This window comes from Oncorhynchus clarkii, chromosome 10 (genome assembly GCF_045791955.1).
Source record: "Oncorhynchus clarkii lewisi isolate Uvic-CL-2024 chromosome 10, UVic_Ocla_1.0, whole genome shotgun sequence".
NCBI lineage: Eukaryota > Metazoa > Chordata > Actinopteri > Salmoniformes > Salmonidae > Oncorhynchus > Oncorhynchus clarkii.
This window is the reverse complement of record NC_092156.1, coordinates 60,721,265-60,740,119: the sequence shown is the minus strand read 5'-3', so window position 1 is coordinate 60,740,119 and position 18,855 is coordinate 60,721,265. Positions and strand designations below refer to the sequence as shown.

Sequence of the window (18,855 nt, the reverse complement as noted above, 5' to 3'; positions counted from 1 at the left end):
GTGAGGGGATGGAGGAAGTGATGTCATGTATCTCAAGGTTTTTCAGGATGTAGGGCATATCTGTGTTGGGAGCTGAATATAACTAGATTAAATTATTGGTTGGCTCCCTCCATTTGTAGTTACCTGGTATTTGATATAGGACGTTTTTGAACTGTCGTTTTGTGTATTTTAGTTACTATTTACTAAGTTATTACCATAAAAAAATAACAGAGCTACCGAAAATACACAGAAGTCCTGGAAACCAAAGAAGGCAACATAACAGAGATAATGATGGTCTTGGTTCAATAAAAACAACTATTTGTTCCCTAAGGGAAATAGCAGTGCTTCAGACACTAAATAGCAGTGCTTCAGACAACGAACCGTCACAGAGACCATAAACAGACTTTTACCCTGATGTCTGATCCTTTCCCAGGTGAGTGGCACCATTGACGACTCCATCCGCCACGCCATCTCCAAGCTGGCCCACTACCACGCCTGCTGCACCCGCACCGCCGAACAGCACCTCATCGCCATGTGTGAGGACCACACTCGCATCCTGTTGGCCGGCTGCCCCTCCTACGACAAGCTGCTGGCCGCCCATCACCGTGACGACTACATGGACATCATCAGGAACTGGCTTGGTACGTGTAGTAGTAACCTATCCTTCACCCCTAAATCAGTGGCATTCCAACTTTTTCAGCGGGGAACGCAGTTCAATGCGGCATACCAGACTAATAGCCAGGTTCCAGGGCCCAGAGTTTTTCCCGGTCAGGCAGGGAATAACAACCTCTGCTGTCAGTGTCATGCATCATGCAACCAAACTAAAACAGCTACAGTTTCTGCACAGCACCAGCTTTGAACTCCTATTTGAATATGCAGAGACCTCTTGGTCGGAAATAGTACTCACCTTGATGGCCTAGTCTGCTACAGTTACCTGGACTGAGGACAGTGATGGCGTTTTTGTTTTAGGTTTCATGGCCTGCCTTTACATCGCCAAGGTGACAAGGTCCCTGTGTCTTTGTCATACAGCTATAACTAATGTTGGCTGACATTACACCCAACATGAACCCACTAGCATTTCAAACACGCACTCGTCAAATGACTCACAACACTTCAGAAACGGAATTTAAAAAGTCAGTCAGCATCCCAACAACTTGTCTTCTCGAGATACTGGTAACGCACCCTAACTTGGAGCGTGAGTAGGCGGTGCCTGGAGTGCGTCCATGTGACCTGATTGGTTGGAATGAGGTGGAGGCTTGAGTAAAAGGGTGATTGACAAGGCTGCAGGCCAATCGGGTTGAAAGGGCCAGCCTTTTTATTACAACCTTTAGGACAGTGGTATAGTACATATTAGAGGTTGACCGATTTATGATTTTTCAACGCCGATACCGATTTAATCGGCCAATTTAAAAAAAAAAAAATTTTAAAAAATTTAAATACAAAAAAAATACACACAAAAAAAAGAAAGAAAGAAAAGATTTGTAATAATGACAATTACAACGATACTGAATGAACACTTATTTTAACTTAATATAATACATCAATAAAATAAATTTAACCTCAAGTAAATAATGAAACATGTTTGGTGTAAATAATGCAAAAACAAAGTGTTGGAGAAGAACGTAAAAGTGCAATATGTGCTATGAAAGAAAGCTAACGTTTCAGTTCCTTGCTCAGAACATGAGAACATATGAATGCTGGTGGTTCCTTTGAACATGAGTCTTCAATATTCCCAGGTGAGAAGTTTTAGGTTGTAGTTATTATAGTACTATTTCTCTCTATACCATTTGTATTTCATTAACCTTTGACTATTGGATGTTCTTATAGGCACTTTAGTATTGCCAGTGTAACAGTATAGCTTCCGTCCCTCTAGTTAGCGCGCGCTAACTAGCTAGCCATTTCACTTCGGTTACACCAGCCTCATCTCGGGAGTTGATAGTCTTGAAGTCATAAACAGCGCAATGCTTGACGCACAACGAAGAGCTGCTGGCAAAACGCACGAAAGTGCTGTTTGAATGAATGCGCCTGCTTCTGCCTACCACCGCTCAGTCAGATACTTGTATGCTCAGTCAGATTATATGCAACGCAGGACACGCTAGATAATATCTAGTAATATCATCAACCATGTGTAGTTAACTAGTGATTATGATTGATTATGATTGATTGATTGTAAGATAAGTTTAATGCTAGCTAACAACTTACCTTGGCTTACTGCATTTGCGTAACAGGCAGTCTCCTTGTGGAGTGCAACGAGAGAGAGGCAGGTCGTTATTGCGTTGGACTAGTTAACTGTGAGGTTGCAAGATTGGATCCCCCGAGCTGACAAGGTGAAAATCTGTTGTTCTGCCAATGAACAAGGCAGTTAACTCACCGTTTCTAGGCTGTCATTGAAAATAAGAATGTGTTCTAACTGACTTGCCTAGTTAAATAAAAGTATAATTATTATTTTAATCTTTTTAATCGGCAAATCGGCGCCCAAAAATACCGTTTTCCGATTGTTATGAAAACTTGAAATCGGCCATTCCGATGAATCGGTCGACCTCTAGTACATATACCACTATATAGTACAGTAGCTAGTACCTTCGGCATGGAAAGATGTGGAAAATGTGTTAAGAATGTTCATAGATTTCTGGGGCTTTTCGCTAGTCCCTATGGGGCAGCTCGGGGGTTTGAACTTGCAACCTTCCGGTTACTAGTCCAACTCTTTAACCACTAGGCTACTCTGCCGCTCCAAGTTGTAGCAGTAGACTGTTGACTTCCCTCTGTTCAGAAAGTACTAGAATGCTGAGAATGTTCTAAATGACATCCCCAGGAGACAATGTGAAGGAGCACGACTACATCGTGGCATTGCAGCACCCGGTCACCACCGACATCAAGAACTCCATCAAGATCTACGAGCTGATGTTGGACGCCCTCATCTCCTTCAACAAGAAAACACTCATCCTCTTCCCCAACATAGACGCAGGTCAGTGGTGATTGTTTTCTTTTTTTCTCCCCCCGTCTCCCTTTCCTTATTTCTCTCCTCTTTGCCCCGTCATATTACGCAACCACACACACACACACACACAGATCGTGGAGCTGGAGGTACACTGTCAGCCCTCCCTTGGTCAATAGTGTGGGAAGGCTGCTCTGTTGAAGGTATTTGCTTATCTAGTTCAGCTGCAATCCTTCAGTCTGTCACATGATTAGGGCTAGGACTGGTTTGAAGGGTGTAGAACTTCCTCAGAAAGAATAAGAAACCAAGTGACCAGTACTTAAAATCCAACAAAACACTACTGCAAAACATGACATGGCTAGAGTTGAATCTCCGACTGTAGACTGTGTAGGAGTCGGTTAAATTAGACATCCCGCAGTCTTCTCCGTTCTGTCTTGTAACCCCTGACAACCCCTGTCCCGTCTCCGTGATGACCCCAACAGGAAGTAAGGAGATGGTGCGCGTGATGAGGAAGAAGGGCGTCGAGCAGCACCCGAACTTCCGGGCGGTGAAGCACGTGCCGTTCGAGCAGTTCATCCAGCTGGTGTGTCACGCTGGGGCCATGATCGGCAACAGCAGCTGTGGCGTCAGAGAGGCCGGGGCCTTCGGGACCCCCGTCATCAACCTGGGGTCCAGGCAGACTGGGAGAGAGACTGGTGGGTGGGTCTACTGAAGTCAATGACCATTTACCAGGTGGTCTAGAATCATGGGTTTCGTCCAACATGGCACCCTATTCCCTTAAGTGCTTGAATATGGGCCCTGGTCAAAAGTAGTGCACTAAATAGAGAAATGGTGTGCCATAATGGAGGCAAGCGTGGCCTCCATTTGGAGCAGACTAGGGGGCCTACTTGTGGTTACCAGTCTTACCTTTTCATTATAAATGTCATGGTATAGTTCTTATTTGAAGGTTTTGCCAGTACAGTATGAGTGTTTGGCGATTGCTTTGTTGTCATTCTTCCAGTCGTCCCATTACGAATGCTTATAGGATGTTGAGCTGTATTTTCTATTCCCAGGTGAAAACGTCCTCCATGTCCGAGACGCAGACACTCAGAATAAGATCTACCATGCCCTGGTGCTGCAGTTTGGGAAGAGATACCCCTGGTAAGCATCATCGCATAACCTCTAGAAAAGGGGTTATTACAGGGTTATAACAAGTTGCAACAGGGAGACATCACTCAGCACAGAAGCAGAGAAAATGTCTAACTGGCCTCTTGGAGACAGGGCCTTTTTATATCCTAATCAGACAGCACCAAATGTTCTGGAAACACCAGGCCGAGAGGCTTTGTTGAAAGACAAAACAAAAGTGCATTTTTCAGCTGCTACAGAATCCGTGTCAACGGGATGTCATCATTACAATACAACAGTGAATAATCAGTGTGTCCTCGGTCCTTGTACATCCAGTCTGGCGTCAACCACCATCAACATATGAGAAAAATCCATAACGTTCGGTATCAAGTCTAGTGACCATCAACCTGCACCTTGAGTATCACAATCAGAACACTGGAAAGTGTGTATTACAGAACCTCTGAACTGAACTTAAAGGTCAACTACCCCTTAGAACCAACGTATTTGGTTTTAAATGGCCTATGTGGCATTGGTACGAGTCAAACATTCATTCTAGTGTCAAAATTGATTACAAAGTGTAAAATAGGATCATTTTGGTCAAAGTCCGTCTCGTCCAAAACAGAGTTTGTCGCGACATACTGGAGAGTTGGGGATGGATTACAATCTTGCCCAGTACACTCTTAACAGAAGAGAAACAGCAGTGCTGATTGTGCTCTATCCAATCGTAGCAGCCAGAACCTCCCAGACAGTGAGACGGGCCTGCCCATTACTCAGCACCTCAGACTTGTTTACGTAAGAGAACATGTCGCCAATGTCATGTTGAAATAACCCTTGACCCTAAGCCCTTTTTATAGAGTGGCCACTTGCTGATGTGTTTCTTCGTGTCAATCACTTGAGTCTGCCACTTATTTGGGCAAAATGAGAATTGAGACGATCAGAGTGCACTTGTATCCCAACTGGAACATAATGTCCCCCCACAGCCTGTTTTATTACATCATTCCCTATTAAACACTGCCAGACAGGCACACTGGTAATGGTGGGAAAGTTGTAAAAAGCAAAACCTCGCCAGTGACTTGATTTAAGCTGATTGTGGCCTGGCTGTTCAATGTGCCCGACGGCTACTATTTTCTAGCTTCATTGACACAAACAGAGTTGGAACTTAGCTAGCTAGCAAGTGATTTTTAAGGCACTGGTAAACAGCGTGTAGCTTGTGCTTTATTTACCATAGTTTGACAGCTTGCAGATGATGAAGTTGTAGACACATTGTTGTTCTCAGAAGTCAGTCCCGAGCGCGTAGCCACTCGATAAACTAGTCAGTGCCCAGCAGAGAACCGATCATGCACATTTTGTTTACTTGAGAAATGCTACACCAAACACCTTTTAGCTAGATGTCAACTTGAGCGACTAAGACCTTCTCTGCAAAAACTTCTAAATAAATTATAGATGAATTCCTACTATTTAAATATTTTGAGGAAGTGGCTATGTTGTTGCTACGGTTACTCGGGAGGGACAAACAACAGTACCTGCCACGGTACAATTAAGCAATATGGCCGGATGGGGTGCGGTATATGGCCAATATACCACAGCTAAAGGCTGTTCTTATGCACAACGCAACGCCTAGTGTCTGGATACAGCCCTTAGCCGTGGTATATTGGCCATATACCACAAACCCATGAGGTGCCTTATTGCTATTATAAACTGGTTACCAACGTAATTAGAGCAGTAAAAATCCATGTTTTTGTCATACCCGTGGTATATGATCTTATATACCACAGCTGTCAGCCAATTCGAGGCTCGAACCAACCAGTTTATAATATGAAAACATTACACACCCACATCAAACCACAACTCATTTTGCTTCAGTCATTGCCGCTAGCATTTCTTAATGAGCAATCATCAAAACGAGGCCAAATCCTTGCAGTCACCCTTTAAGTCATCTACTTATACCTTTTTAATAAAAATAAAAAAATATTTATTTATTTGCGGCAGCATTGGCTCTTTCAGTGTTTCTTATAACTGAGATTTGGTCTACAAGCTAAAATCCTCTATTTTCATAGTAACCATCAAATTGCAATTTTTCATAGAACGGAAATCTCACCAAAATTCCCCTCTTCATCTTGTGTGATTCCCCCATCCCCCCCGCCCTCTTCTTCATCCTGTGTGACCCCCCCAGCTCGAAGATCTACGGCGACGGGAACGCGGTGCCTCGCATCCTGAAGTTCCTGCAGACCATCGACCTTGATGAGCCGCTGCAGAAGACCTTCTGCTTCCCCCCCGTCAAGGAGTGGGACATCTCCCAGGACATCGACCACATCCTGGAGACTCAGAGCGCCCTAGCCGTCGACCTGGGGGGGACCAACCTCCGCGTGGCCATCATCAGCATGAGGGTACGGTGGTAGGGGTGAGGGGGGGTTGGAGAGGGGGGGGGGGTGTGAGGTGAGGGTTACACCGCATATTAGATTATATTATTATTTATTAGTCGTGATTGGTTAAAACCATAAATCATCTTCCTGGTTGTCCATCAGCAAAATGAACATACAGTACATTACACTATCCATCTATTCTCACACTGCCGTGTGCTTCCAACATTTCTATCTAACCATCCATGTGTGTTCATTATCTCTCTACACCCAACTAGTTCAGGTTTGTAATGGTGCTGGATATTGATGCATACCCATAACCACCAAAGATGGAACTAGAAAAGTTGCAGATAAAAAGATGATGTACAGTTGAAGTCGGAAGTTTACATGCACTTAGGTTGGAGTCATTTAAAACTCGTTTTTCAACCACCACAAATTTCTTGTTAACAAACTATAGTTTTGGCAAGTCGATTAGGACATTACTTTGTGCATGACACAAGTCATTTTTCCAACAATTGTTTACAGACAGATTATTTCACTTAAGTCACTGTATCGCAATTCCAGTGGGTCAGAAGTTCACATACACTAAGTTCACTGTGCCTTTAAACAGCTTGGAAAATTCCAGAAAATGTCATGGCTGTAGAAGCTTCTGATAGGCTAATTGACATCATTTGAGTCAATTGGAAGTGTACCTGTGGATGTATTTCAAGGCCTACCTTTAAACTCAGTGCCTCTTTGCTTGACATCATGGGAAAATCTAAATAAATCAGCCAAGACCTTGTAGACCTCCACAAGTCTGGTTCATCCTTGGGAGCAATTTCCAAATGCCTGAAGATACCACATTCATCTGTACAAACAATAGTACGCAAGTATAAACACCATGGGACCACGCAGCCGTCACACCGCTCAGGAAGGCAATGTGTTCTGTCTCCTAGAGATTCACGTACTTTGGTGTGAAACGTGCAAATCAATCCCAGAACAACAGCAAAGGACCTTGTGAAGATTCTGGAGGAAACCGGTACAAAGTATCTATATCCACAGTAAAACGAGTCCTATATCGACATAACCTGAAAGGCCGCTCAGCAAAGAAGAAGCCATTACTCCAAAACCGCCATAAAAAAGCCAGACTACGGTTTGCAACTGCACATGGGGACAAAGATCATACTTTTTGGAGAAATGTTCTCTGGTCTGATGAAACAAAAACAGAACTGTTTGGCCATAATGAACATCGTTATGTTTGGAGGAAAAAGGGGAATGCTTGTACACCATCCCAACTGAGAAGCATAGGGGTGGCAGCATCATGTTGTGGGGGTGTTTTGCTGCAGGAGGGACTGGTGCACTTCACAAAATAGATGGCGTCATGAGGAAGGGAAATTATGTGGAGATATTAAAGCAACATATTAAGACATTAAGCTTGGTCGCAAATGGGTCTTCCAAATGAACAATGACCCCGAGCATACTTCCAAAGTTGTGGCAAAATGGCTTAAGGACAACAAAGTCAAGGTATTGGAGTGGCCATCACAAAGCCCTGACCTCAAACCTATATAAAATTTGTGGGCCGAACTGAAAAAGCGTGTGTGAGCAGGGAGGCATAGAAACCTGACTCACTTACTCCAGCTCAGTTAGGAGGAATGGGCCAAAATGCACCCAACTTATTGTGGGAAGCTTGTAGAAGGCTACCCGAAACGTTTGACTCAAGTTTAAATTGTTTAAGCCAGTGCTACCAAATACTAATTGAGTGTATGTAAACGTCTGACCCACTGGGAATGTGATGAAAGAAGTAAAAGCTGAAATAAATAATTCTCTCTACTATTATTCTGACATTTCACATTCTTAAAATAAAGTGGTGATCCTAACTGACCTAAGACCGGGAATGTTTACCAGGATTAAATGTCAGGAATTGTGAGAAACTGAGTTTTTAAATGTATTTGGCTAAGGTGTATGTAAACTTCCGACTTCAACTGTACCATACCAAGGTGGCGTGATGTACAATCTGTTCTAGACCTACGCATATTTTGTGACGTTGCACTTCTCATGGAATAAGCCCGAGGCCTGTACCATTTCTAGCCTTTTTTTTAGCCTGACAAACCTTCCTCTGATCAAGCCATGAACTGTCCCTCTCCATCTTTGGAGGATGCATGCACTCAGACTCGGCCTCTATTGGTTGACCTAACTACAGCTAGGCTACTCATGATGTATTGCTTGTTTATTTTTTGAAGTGCTTTCAGGTGATGAAAAGCGCTATAGAAATGTCATTTTATTATTTGTCACGGGCATGCGTATTGTCTAAAACGTATTTTCGTCAGTGAGTAAGTTGGAGTTGAACACACACGTCAACAGTGAGAAGTCACCTTCTAACCATTAGTTCTGAAGTCGGAGATTAGAATGTCAACCGCCAACCGACCATTCTTTAGCCTAACGGAAGTCATCTTAAACACACCCCTTTTCTATTTGATTAGGCCCCATTTTGATTTAGGATTTGACTTTACGTGAGAACCACCATGAGCATCTGCCGGCTCAGATGAAAGCGGCTGTCAGTTATAGCATTCTTCTGAGACGCTGATATTTAATTAAATCGCTGACGACAGACAAGCACTGACTTGTCAACCACACTGCTTGTGTGGCCTTCCTTATCAAATAATGTGCCAAATGTACTTCTGGGTTGATTGGGTTGGAACAAGTGGATTGATTGGCATGAAAAATATTTGTGGGCCACCATTTAAAACTTTGTGGTTCTCTGTGGCTCAGTTGGTAGAGCAAGGCACTTGTATGGTTATGGGTTCGAGCTCTGCTGGGGCCACCAATAAGGATGACTAAGTCGCTTCGGATAAAATCGTCTCCTAAATGGCAAATACTTTATTTTATATATGGGCAACAATTAAATAACATTTAATTTTTAGAGAACATTTTATTTGAAATATTATTGTAATTGGTCTGATTTTTATACGTATTTTTAATTGTAGGGTAAGATAGTGAAGAAGTACACCCAGGCGAACCCCAAAACCTACGAGACGAGGATGGAGCTGATACTGAAGATGTGTACGGAGGCCGTCATTGACGCTGTCCATCTCAACTGCCGGATTCTGGGAGTGGGTATGTGGCTTTCTCTCCTTCATGAAATGTCCCTTTTTTATGTTTTGATTTGCACTTTGAATAAGGCAACATTTACTTATGCGAATCTGTCAAGAAGCACATTGTTGGGTGGGGCTTGCAATTGAACCATTTCATTGTACTTGAGCATGTGTCAAATAACTGAACTTTATTACGTGTTTATAAATGCGTAAACGTCACAATCTCTTTCCCCAATTATTTGTGCTCAACGACAATAAATACACTTCAAAGTCTGCATAGACCCTAGTTCTCACTATATAATCATTTTTACATTTTAGTAATTTCGCAGACAGACAATCTTATCCAGAGCGACTTCATCTTTCATCTTATGTTCATCTTATGGTAGCTAGGTGAGACAACCACGTATCACAGTCTTAGTTAATACATTTTTTTCTCAATAAAGATGTGGTCAGTAGCTAGTAAGAAAATACCCCTAGTTTGACCGGATCTGATTCTCTTGCAATCGCCCCACCTCCCTCCCTCAGGTGTGTCGACAGGAGGCAGAGTGAACCCCCAGGAGGGTGTGATCCTCCACTCCACCAAGCTGATCCAGGAGTGGAGCTCCATCGACATCCGCACCCCCATCTCTGACGCCCTCCACCTGCCCGTCTGGGTCGACAACGACGGCAACTGTGCCGCCCTGGCAGAGAAGAAGTTTGGCCACGGTAAAGGAGTGGAGAACTTTGTCACCATCATCACTGGAACAGGTAATATTGCCACCATAGAATTAGAATGATTCACTCTGGTCATTAATTATCTGTTCATTGTATTTCTATGAAATATACATGACTGTCATTGTAAAAAAAAAAAAAAAAAGTTAAAAGGTTATGGTAAGTAAAGGTTGAGAATTCATTCCACACCCATAATGGCGTGAGATGAGCTGGATAGTAAACAATGACCGTATGGGTGGATCGAGTGCATAACAGGCCAATCGAAACGAGGCAATCAGATGTCAGTCAGTAGCTTTTTGATTTTTGCGTGGATTGAATAGGTATTGAAAAATTGGATTTGTGTCCTGAAACAGTCCTCCACAGTCTCTCACTTTTAGCCCCTATTGAATGAGGGACTGTTGTTGAGGCATTGAGTTTTACTTTTTACAAAAGTGGGAGACTGAAAGAAAAGACCTCACCGTAACCATGTTTTGACAATGCTACTGATACTATTAAGATGTCTAATTGGTTCACTTAAGAACTTTTCCTGAGGACAATGACATTTTAATCTACATGGCATGAGGCATTGGAAACGATTGCAAAGATGAAAGCACATGCTTGGATATAATCTCTTAAGGCAGTGCTGATGTGTAAATCATCGGTTAATGACAGCTTAATTAAAGCTTAAAGTTAAGACACCTGGTTATTTTATCAATAGGCTATATTTTCCCTTTCCTCGTCCCTACCTGGCCTCGAACCAGGGACCCTATGCACACAACTGCCTCCCAAGAAGCATCGTTACCTATCGCTCAACAAAAGCCGCGGCCCTTGCAGAGCAAGGGAAACAACTACTTCAAGGTCTCAGAGCAAAGTCACGTCACTGATTGAAACACTATTAGCGCACACCCCGCTAACTAGCTAGCCATTTCACACGGGTTACATATTCATGCCAAAAAGATGTTGGATTCTGGGTAAACTTTGAACATTGTTATACGCATAAGAATAGTATATAAAGAAGTGGAAGATACTTTGAGGTTAATGGTTCTCTGTAGAAAAACAGATGGCTTTGGAATGTGTTGGGTGGACAGGAGGAGATCACAGGATTGCTAGAGGGGAAGCGGATGGACATCTGTGGATTAGGCGAAGGAGGGGTTGGGGTCAGGTCAGATCCCCTGAAGGGAGAAAGTATGGTTCATTATCCTATTACCCTCTTCCTGTGGAACCGTAAGATGTAAGGATTGGAGAGAAGGAGGAGTGTCTAAAGTGGAGTATAGAATATACTTGTGGTGGATACATGTCTTTGTCTGAATACAGCTGTGTCGACCCTTTGGGAAGAATTAAACTTCTCTAGCGTCCGTGAGTCATTTACTTTAGAACCTAACAGATGGCGCTGCAAGCAGGGTTCACCACGATTTCTAGTCAAACCAAAGAGTCCAGATCAGTGGAGCAGAGCTGGCAACAAACAAGGTAGGCTAGTTCCTATATCTGTTTCCACTCATTTTGACATCTCAGGGAGATGAGAATCGTAGGCTGAACATTATAGGATACGGACCTGGAGAGCCTGAGTTTAATTCGGTAGGCCCATTGTGTAACAACCGGTCGTAGCTTTGTGGTAGATGGTAAGTCCCGGAAGGTAAACTCAAGCAGGCCAGTACCTGTAGGGTAAGTCCTAGGGGGTAAACCCTGAATCGCCATTTGTCGGATAATCTATTTCACTGACAAAAAAACAACTCACCCTTGTCAACTATTTTCTGTTTACTTCACATCTGAGTTTTTTTTTTAGCGCATAATTGTTTGGGGTTTGAAACGTTTCTACTGTCTGCAAGCCTGCATGGTGACGTTCTTTCCATGCCTCTATCTTCTTTCATGTCAGACAACAATAGTATGGTTTTCTATAGTCAAGTTCCACATTATGGTTGGACCTTGGCACATTGACAGGAAATGTGGCATATCTGTACATTTCAAACCCTGGATGATGACTGTAAACGTTTGACTTTTTTGCAGAAACACAGCGATATCCCAAGTATAAATACAGTTCTGTATACACACTAAAGGGTAAAACAATAAATTTTGAGCAAAATAGTGTGTTTTCAGACCACTGCAAACCTCAGAGTAGGGCATTCGAGGAATTGGTCTGATGGCTTTCCGTGATGTCGTCGGCCTCCCCGCTTGCTTGAGGAGCAATAGAACTTTTGTTTTTACTAATACATACAAAATACATACAAATATTGGTCATTTTAATTACTTGCACTTAACCAGTCATATCTAGAGTTCAACCAATGTGGTTTCTGTCTGAACGTTCCCGGAGAGCACCACTTTCTCCTCCATAGCCGTTGCTAGGTTATAATTGACGCTTCTGTGCTGTTTATTTCTGGTAGGAATGGAAAACTAATGAATATGTCCAGTGAAAGCTGATATGAAATTTGTTGACATCACAACACATGACAGACTTGGATACACATGTTAATCAATAAAAACGTCAATTCCCTCAGTTTCGCATGTTTACAGTTGGTCATTTCATAGAGGGAATTGTCGGAGGAGCTCTCGTGTTTACATCTCCAAGATGTAGAGAATGAAGACAACGTGGCATCCGTTCTAAAAATCTGACCGCACTCTCTCTCTAAATATGTCGCTGGACTTAACCGTTATGTGTAGCGACCCAATGAGCATGGCTCTTCCTGCTTTGCACAGGATCCGTTCTTAGCAAAATTCCGTCGCCCATAATGACAAATTGCGTTGTTTTGATTGCTACGTTGCTCTACCATTGTATTGCTAGCTGAAGTATCTAATTATAAAATGTTAAACCTACGCCCCGGTTTGTCATTGCTCAAGGAAAAGAACATAACAATTAACGGAATAGCTAGCTATCTTGCTTAGCTAGCTAATGTTAGCCATCATTAAACTGGTGCACAACAAAATACACCACATGTTAGTTTCTGTGAGTCACAACATAAGGCTTGCTCGTTCATGCCAGCGTAGATACTGTGGCAGACCAATGGGTTTGGTCAAGACGTTTACCCAGATCAGACACGGACAGAGTAGGATTAGCTCGGTTTCAAGGGTGTTTATTTAAATAATAAATCAAAGAAAAGGATAGGTCTCCCCCATGAGACCCTCTCCGGGATACCGTATTCTGGGCTCCGGGTTTTGCCTGTCGGGCACAAAAACTGAACTCCCTCCTTTTAGCTCAGGCACCGTCTCCAACTAAACGGAAGTCACCTCGTACAGCTGGTGAGCAATCAGCCCTTGATTACCCACCAACCACAATCAGCCCCAATTAGTCCAGGCCGGAGAGCCCGCCGAGACCTGGTACGTCCAGCAGAGGGAGCCATCGCCTTGTGATGTCTCCCACGCATCATGCGTAGCTATCAAAACAACATTTGTCACTATAGGGGTGACTTAACCTTGCTAACAAAGGACCCCAAACGAATATGGTAGTCGTGCTGATCGGGAAGCCACACCGACATCGGCAGTGGCACCACTAACCATTCTGTTTGTTTTGTGAACAGGCATCGGCGGGGGCATCATCCAGCACAACGAGCTGATCCACGGCAGTACGTTCTGCGCGGCTGAGCTGGGCCACATTATGGTGTCTCTGGACGGGCCGGAGTGCATGTGTGGCAGCCGTGGCTGCATCGAGGCCTACGCATCAGGCATGGCCCTGCAGAAAGAAGCCAAGAGGCTCCATGACGGTTAGTTAAAACACTTCTTAATTAGATTTGTTTTCTAATCCTTTACTTAAAACCAAGAGGCACATTGCATGGTGGTTATAAATGCATTGAACCAGGCACTTGCTCATTGGAACACATTGGGTGTCAGTCTTCACCAGGGAGCGAAGCAAAGCTTAAAGCAACATGTCTTGTGAAAAAGAGATGTTGATTTGACCCCTGGCCCGTGTTTGTTTGGTTCTCCAGAGGAACTGCTGGAGGTGGACGGGATGGTGGATCTGAAGAAGGCGGAGTCCGTCAGCGCCATCCACCTCATCAACGCAGCCCGCCTGGGCAACCACAAGGCTGAAGCCGTCCTCAGAACAGGTGGGTCCACACTCCTTATGTTGGTTGAACATCACCTTAGATCAGACCTACTCCTTCATAAGTTAAAGTAATACCTTGCCCATAGAAAGTTTACACCCCCCTTGGATTTATTCACATTTTATTGTTACAAAGTGGTATTACATTTTATGTTGTCAATGATCTACAAAAAATACTCTTAAAGTGGAAAAATTATATCCTAAAAAAAAGATGAATGAAACAAAGCAGTAATATACCTTGATTAGAAGTAGCCAATACATGTTAGGGACACTTTTGGCAGTGATTACAGCTGTGAGTGTTATTGGGTAAGTCTCCTAAGAGCTTTGCACACCTGGATTGTGCAATATTTGGCCATTTTTATATTTTTCAGAATTCTTCAAGCTCTGCCAAGGTTTTTTGGGATCATCGCTAGACAGCCATTTTCAAGTCTTGCTATAGATTTTCAAACAGATTTGAAGTCAATTGCAACTTGGCCACTCAGGAGCATTCACTGTGTTCTTTGTAAGCAACCCCATTGTTGGTCATTGTCCTGCTGAAAGGTGAATTCCTCTCCCAGTGTCTAATGTAAAGCACACTGAATCAGGTTTTCCTCTAGAATGTTGGCTGCGCCTATCTCCATCCTGTTTCTTTTCACCCTGAAAAACTCCAGAGTATTTGCCGATGTCAAGCATACCCATACCATGATGCAGCCACCACCATGCTTGAAAATAAGGAGGCGGTTACTCAGTGATGTGTTGTTGGATTTGCCCCAAACATATAAAGCTTTGCATATATTTTTAGTTTGTTGCAGTATTACTTTAGTACCTTGTTGACTGAAGGACCTTAGATGTTGTATGTACGGGGGAGAGAGGTAGTCATCCAGAAATCATGTCAAGCCCTGTTATGTCACACTGTGAGTCCATATAACTTCTGTAACTTCTGAACTCATTTAGGCTTGCCTAAACAAAGGGAGTGAATACTTGTGCAATTACTTTTAGTTATTTAAATTGTTATTAATGTATAGATCAATGACCAGAAATTACAATTCAATCCATTTCAATCCCACTTTGCAACACAACAAAATGTGAAGAGTTCAAGGGGGTGTAGACTCTCTAGGTATTGTCTAATTTTATGTTCCCTCAATGACTGACCTGGTCAAATACATTTGATAAACCACTTTCCTCCCACCATTGTTTTAATTTACTAGCTGAATTATGATGCGTGACACAACAAGGTATCAAATGTTACCAAATGTGACATTGAGATCATAGTTTAGACCCAGTTCGAATCATTGTGCCATCTCTCTATGAAAGCCATCCTGTATTTTATAGCTAACCCCTCTCCCCGTTTCCTCCTCAGCTGGCATGGCCCTTGGAGTGGGCATCATCAACATCCTCCACATGGTCAACCCCTCCCTGGTCATCCTGTCGGGGGTGCTGGCCGCCCACTACCAGGCTCCTGTCCAGCAGGTCATAGGTCAGAGAGCCCTCACCTCCGCCCAGAGCATCCAGGTCCTGACATCCGACCTCGAAGAGCCCGCCCTGCTGGGGGCCGCTAGCATGGTGCTGGACTACACAACCAGGCGCATCTATTAACAACATTACGGTGCTGGACTACACAACCAGGCGCATCTATTAACAACATTACGGTGCTGGACTACACAACCAGGCACATCTATTAACAACATTACGGTGCTGGACTACACAACCAGGCACATCTATTAAGAACATTGGTCAGTTGCCAAGTTCTAGTGTTCATTTCATTGGTCCCCAAAGGAGGGCCATATCTTGCAGTTCCCTGGTGTAGAAAGATGAACTTGCAATTACCAAATAGAAATGGCTAAGATAGAGCCGCCCAATAGGACCGACATCTATACTACTGTCCCAGATGGGACAATCTGACATGCTCTTCAAGCTATCGCACCTTCTATTGGACGAACCATTGGCGATAATTTATTTCAGTCAGACAATGACATGTTATGTGTATTTTCAGTGATTCAGATTTCTTCAGTGATACTAATTGTCAACATAATATCATTTCTACAGCGGATGAAATGCCTAATACAGTACTTAAATGGTAGTACTATAAATGACAGTGCTGAAATAGTAGTACTGTTAACTACAGTACTGAAATAGTAGTATGTGTCTGAATACATATAACAGCCGATACAGTCATGAGTACAGCCACAGTACCAGGGAATGGCTGGGTGTGTCCAGACAAAAGATATCAAAAGATGTGACCAAATAAGGATCATTCGCATTCAATTATGCTTGTACTACATGGCCATATTTTGACCCTCGTAATTCCATGTTTTTTTTTGTTACTTCTTAATTCTAAACGTACAAGATGTTGTTTTTTTTGAAGCCACGCTATGAAGCATTAACAATATGTATTTTATCTTGCCGAGCTGTAAGATCTTTGCGCCGCCATCTTATTTTGAACCAGTTCTGCAACCCTGCGTGACTGACCCAAGGCTTACCCTCTCTAGGACCACCGTGACGACCTACCCTCAAATGTAGCGCCACGGCCATGTACGGCATAGTTGTCTTGACTGTGCTGCCAGATCACGTGACTTCGTTTATCATTCTTTTTTGTTTGTTTTATGCCTCGTCATATTTCAAGAGATTACGGTATGCAAATCAGCCATGTGATAATCCCATTTTGTGTATTCCTGTTTTTGATCATGTCACAGAGAAGTTTGATTTTACTTCACCTTGGTACTTTTGTGACCTCTATCAATTGCAATGGTCATTTTTACACATTAAAAAACACACTAGAAAATGGTTTGGAGTGGAATAATAGATGATTCATTCGATGCTATTCATCATTTTTAGGTGTGGCTGAACTAGGCCACATTGTAAACACACCGCAGGGCTTGGTGGAATGCCAGCCTGTTTGTGCGATCATAGGATTTAACTTTATTTTTCCCCTCAGGGACATTAGTCTTCAACCCAATACGGCTGTGTACAAAAATAAACACTGTATATTAAACACTTAATTCAACACATTCCCATGTCATACTCACCGATTGTGATGAGTGACATGTATAATACCTGCCACTATTACATATGGGTGTTCCCTGGAATGGAATCCACTATCCTGGTGTTGCAAGCTCCAAGTTCCACCAACCAACTGTGCTACAGAGAACCTCAGTACATAGTGCCTACAATCAGGTGATTGAGACTCCGCAAACCAGAATGACTGATTTCTTCCCATGCTCTTCAGCTCGTTGGCAAACAGGATCTGCCACCAGTTGTTTGGTCACAGTAGTCGTGAGTTTCTAGAATCACATCAGGTTCACAAGTTACTCGTTTATTGTACAGAAATGACCAGGTTTCTACTTGGTAAAGAAAAATAAAAAACACCTTATTTACAATATGTATGCCTTTGTTGTAACACGGAACCCAAACCGTCTGCGTGCGCCATCGTGCATAAATTTATTTTGTCCCCCTACACCAAACGCGATCACGACACGCAGGTTAAAATATCAAAACAAACTCAACCAATTATATTAATTTGGGGACAGGTCAAAAAGCATTAAACATTTATGGCTAGTTAGCTTGCATTTGCTAGCCAATTTGTCCTGGGATATAAACATTGAGTTGTTATTTTACCTGAAATGCACACGGTCCTCTACTCAACCAGATCTATACATAAAACGGTCAACCGAATCGTTTCTAGTCACCTTTCTTCGCTTGACAACTTTCATAAATTAGGTGCATTACCGCCACTGACCAAGTTAGTCTTTCAGTGGGTACCTGGTTCTATAAACCAATGAGGAGATGGGAGAGGCAGGACTTGCAGCGCGATCTGCGTCAGAAATAGAACTGATTTCTATGTTGGCAACGCAGATGCTCGTTGGCACACGCGAGCAGTGTTGGCGCAATAATTGAATAACAGATTTCTACATTTATTTTGCAACGCTCGTCAATGCGTATGGAGCTCAATTCAGCCTCTGCCATTGTGTCACACCCTCCGACCACATTTTCATATCAAGCAGAAGTTGGCTTTAAGAGTTGAATACTTCTGATAGACGTCCCAAATTAGGTTGCATTTATAAAATCCACAATAGCTTGTTGCTACACAAAATATATATGAACATAACTAATGAAGCAATTAATTTGTTGAACAGATTCAAGCTCGGATGTCACGTTTTGACTGGCCGCCACCCAACCAACAGCGTGGCTTTGATCAAAGGTAGGCAGGAAGCCTAGTGGGTAGCGTTGGCCCAGTGACCGAAAGATTGCTAGATCGAATCCCCGAGCTGACAAGGTAAAAATCTGTCGTTCTGCCCCTGAACAAGGCAGTTAACCCACTGTTCCAAGGCCGTCATTGTAAATAAGAATTTGTTCTGACTTGCCTAGTTAAATAAAGGTAAAAAAAACTAAACATTTGCCATACTGCATATGTTGAGATGGTCTTCGCCCTATTGATGGGAGTCTTCCCAAAAGCAGGCGGTCTGCTTACCGAGGACAGACTTTAACAGGAGTAAACCCCCCCTCACTTCACCTCTGCCATTTTTGCCAGAGATTCATTTGAACCCAAGGTCAAACAGCATTAGGCCCTCCAACACTAGGGGCACTAAACAATTATTGAAAATGCAGTATAAAATGTTGTCTCACCTGAAATTTTACTTCCACCAATAAGGTGCAACCACAATTTGAACGTCACGGACAACACTTCAATAACGATCCTGACGACAAAAG

The 18,855-nt window shown here is 43.0% G+C and overlaps 1 protein-coding gene across 6 annotated transcripts in view; it reads left to right on the top strand.

Moving 5' to 3' along the window:
• Nucleotides 1–16,932, top strand: part of LOC139418885 (bifunctional UDP-N-acetylglucosamine 2-epimerase/N-acetylmannosamine kinase-like) — a 31,263-nt gene extending 14,331 nt beyond the window's left edge. For 5 of the 6 annotated variants that reach the window (XM_071168656.1, XM_071168655.1, XM_071168653.1 and 2 more), the window contains 10 exons: nucleotides 413–620; nucleotides 2,792–2,944; nucleotides 3,397–3,609; nucleotides 3,967–4,054; nucleotides 6,192–6,405; nucleotides 9,342–9,471; nucleotides 9,975–10,196; nucleotides 13,649–13,831; nucleotides 14,054–14,173; nucleotides 15,509–16,932. In XM_071168656.1, coding sequence (XP_071024757.1) covers nucleotides 413–620; nucleotides 2,792–2,944; nucleotides 3,397–3,609; nucleotides 3,967–4,054; nucleotides 6,192–6,405; nucleotides 9,342–9,471; nucleotides 9,975–10,196; nucleotides 13,649–13,831; nucleotides 14,054–14,173; nucleotides 15,509–15,744 — 1,767 coding nt within the window. In that variant the 3' untranslated portion in view covers nucleotides 15,745–16,932. The remainder of the gene's footprint in view (nucleotides 1–412; nucleotides 621–2,791; nucleotides 2,945–3,396; nucleotides 3,610–3,966; nucleotides 4,055–6,191; nucleotides 6,406–9,341; nucleotides 9,472–9,974; nucleotides 10,197–13,648; nucleotides 13,832–14,053; nucleotides 14,174–15,508) is intronic. The other variant, XM_071168652.1, reaches the window with a different exon arrangement.
• Nucleotides 16,933–18,855: the final 1,923 nt, after the last annotated feature.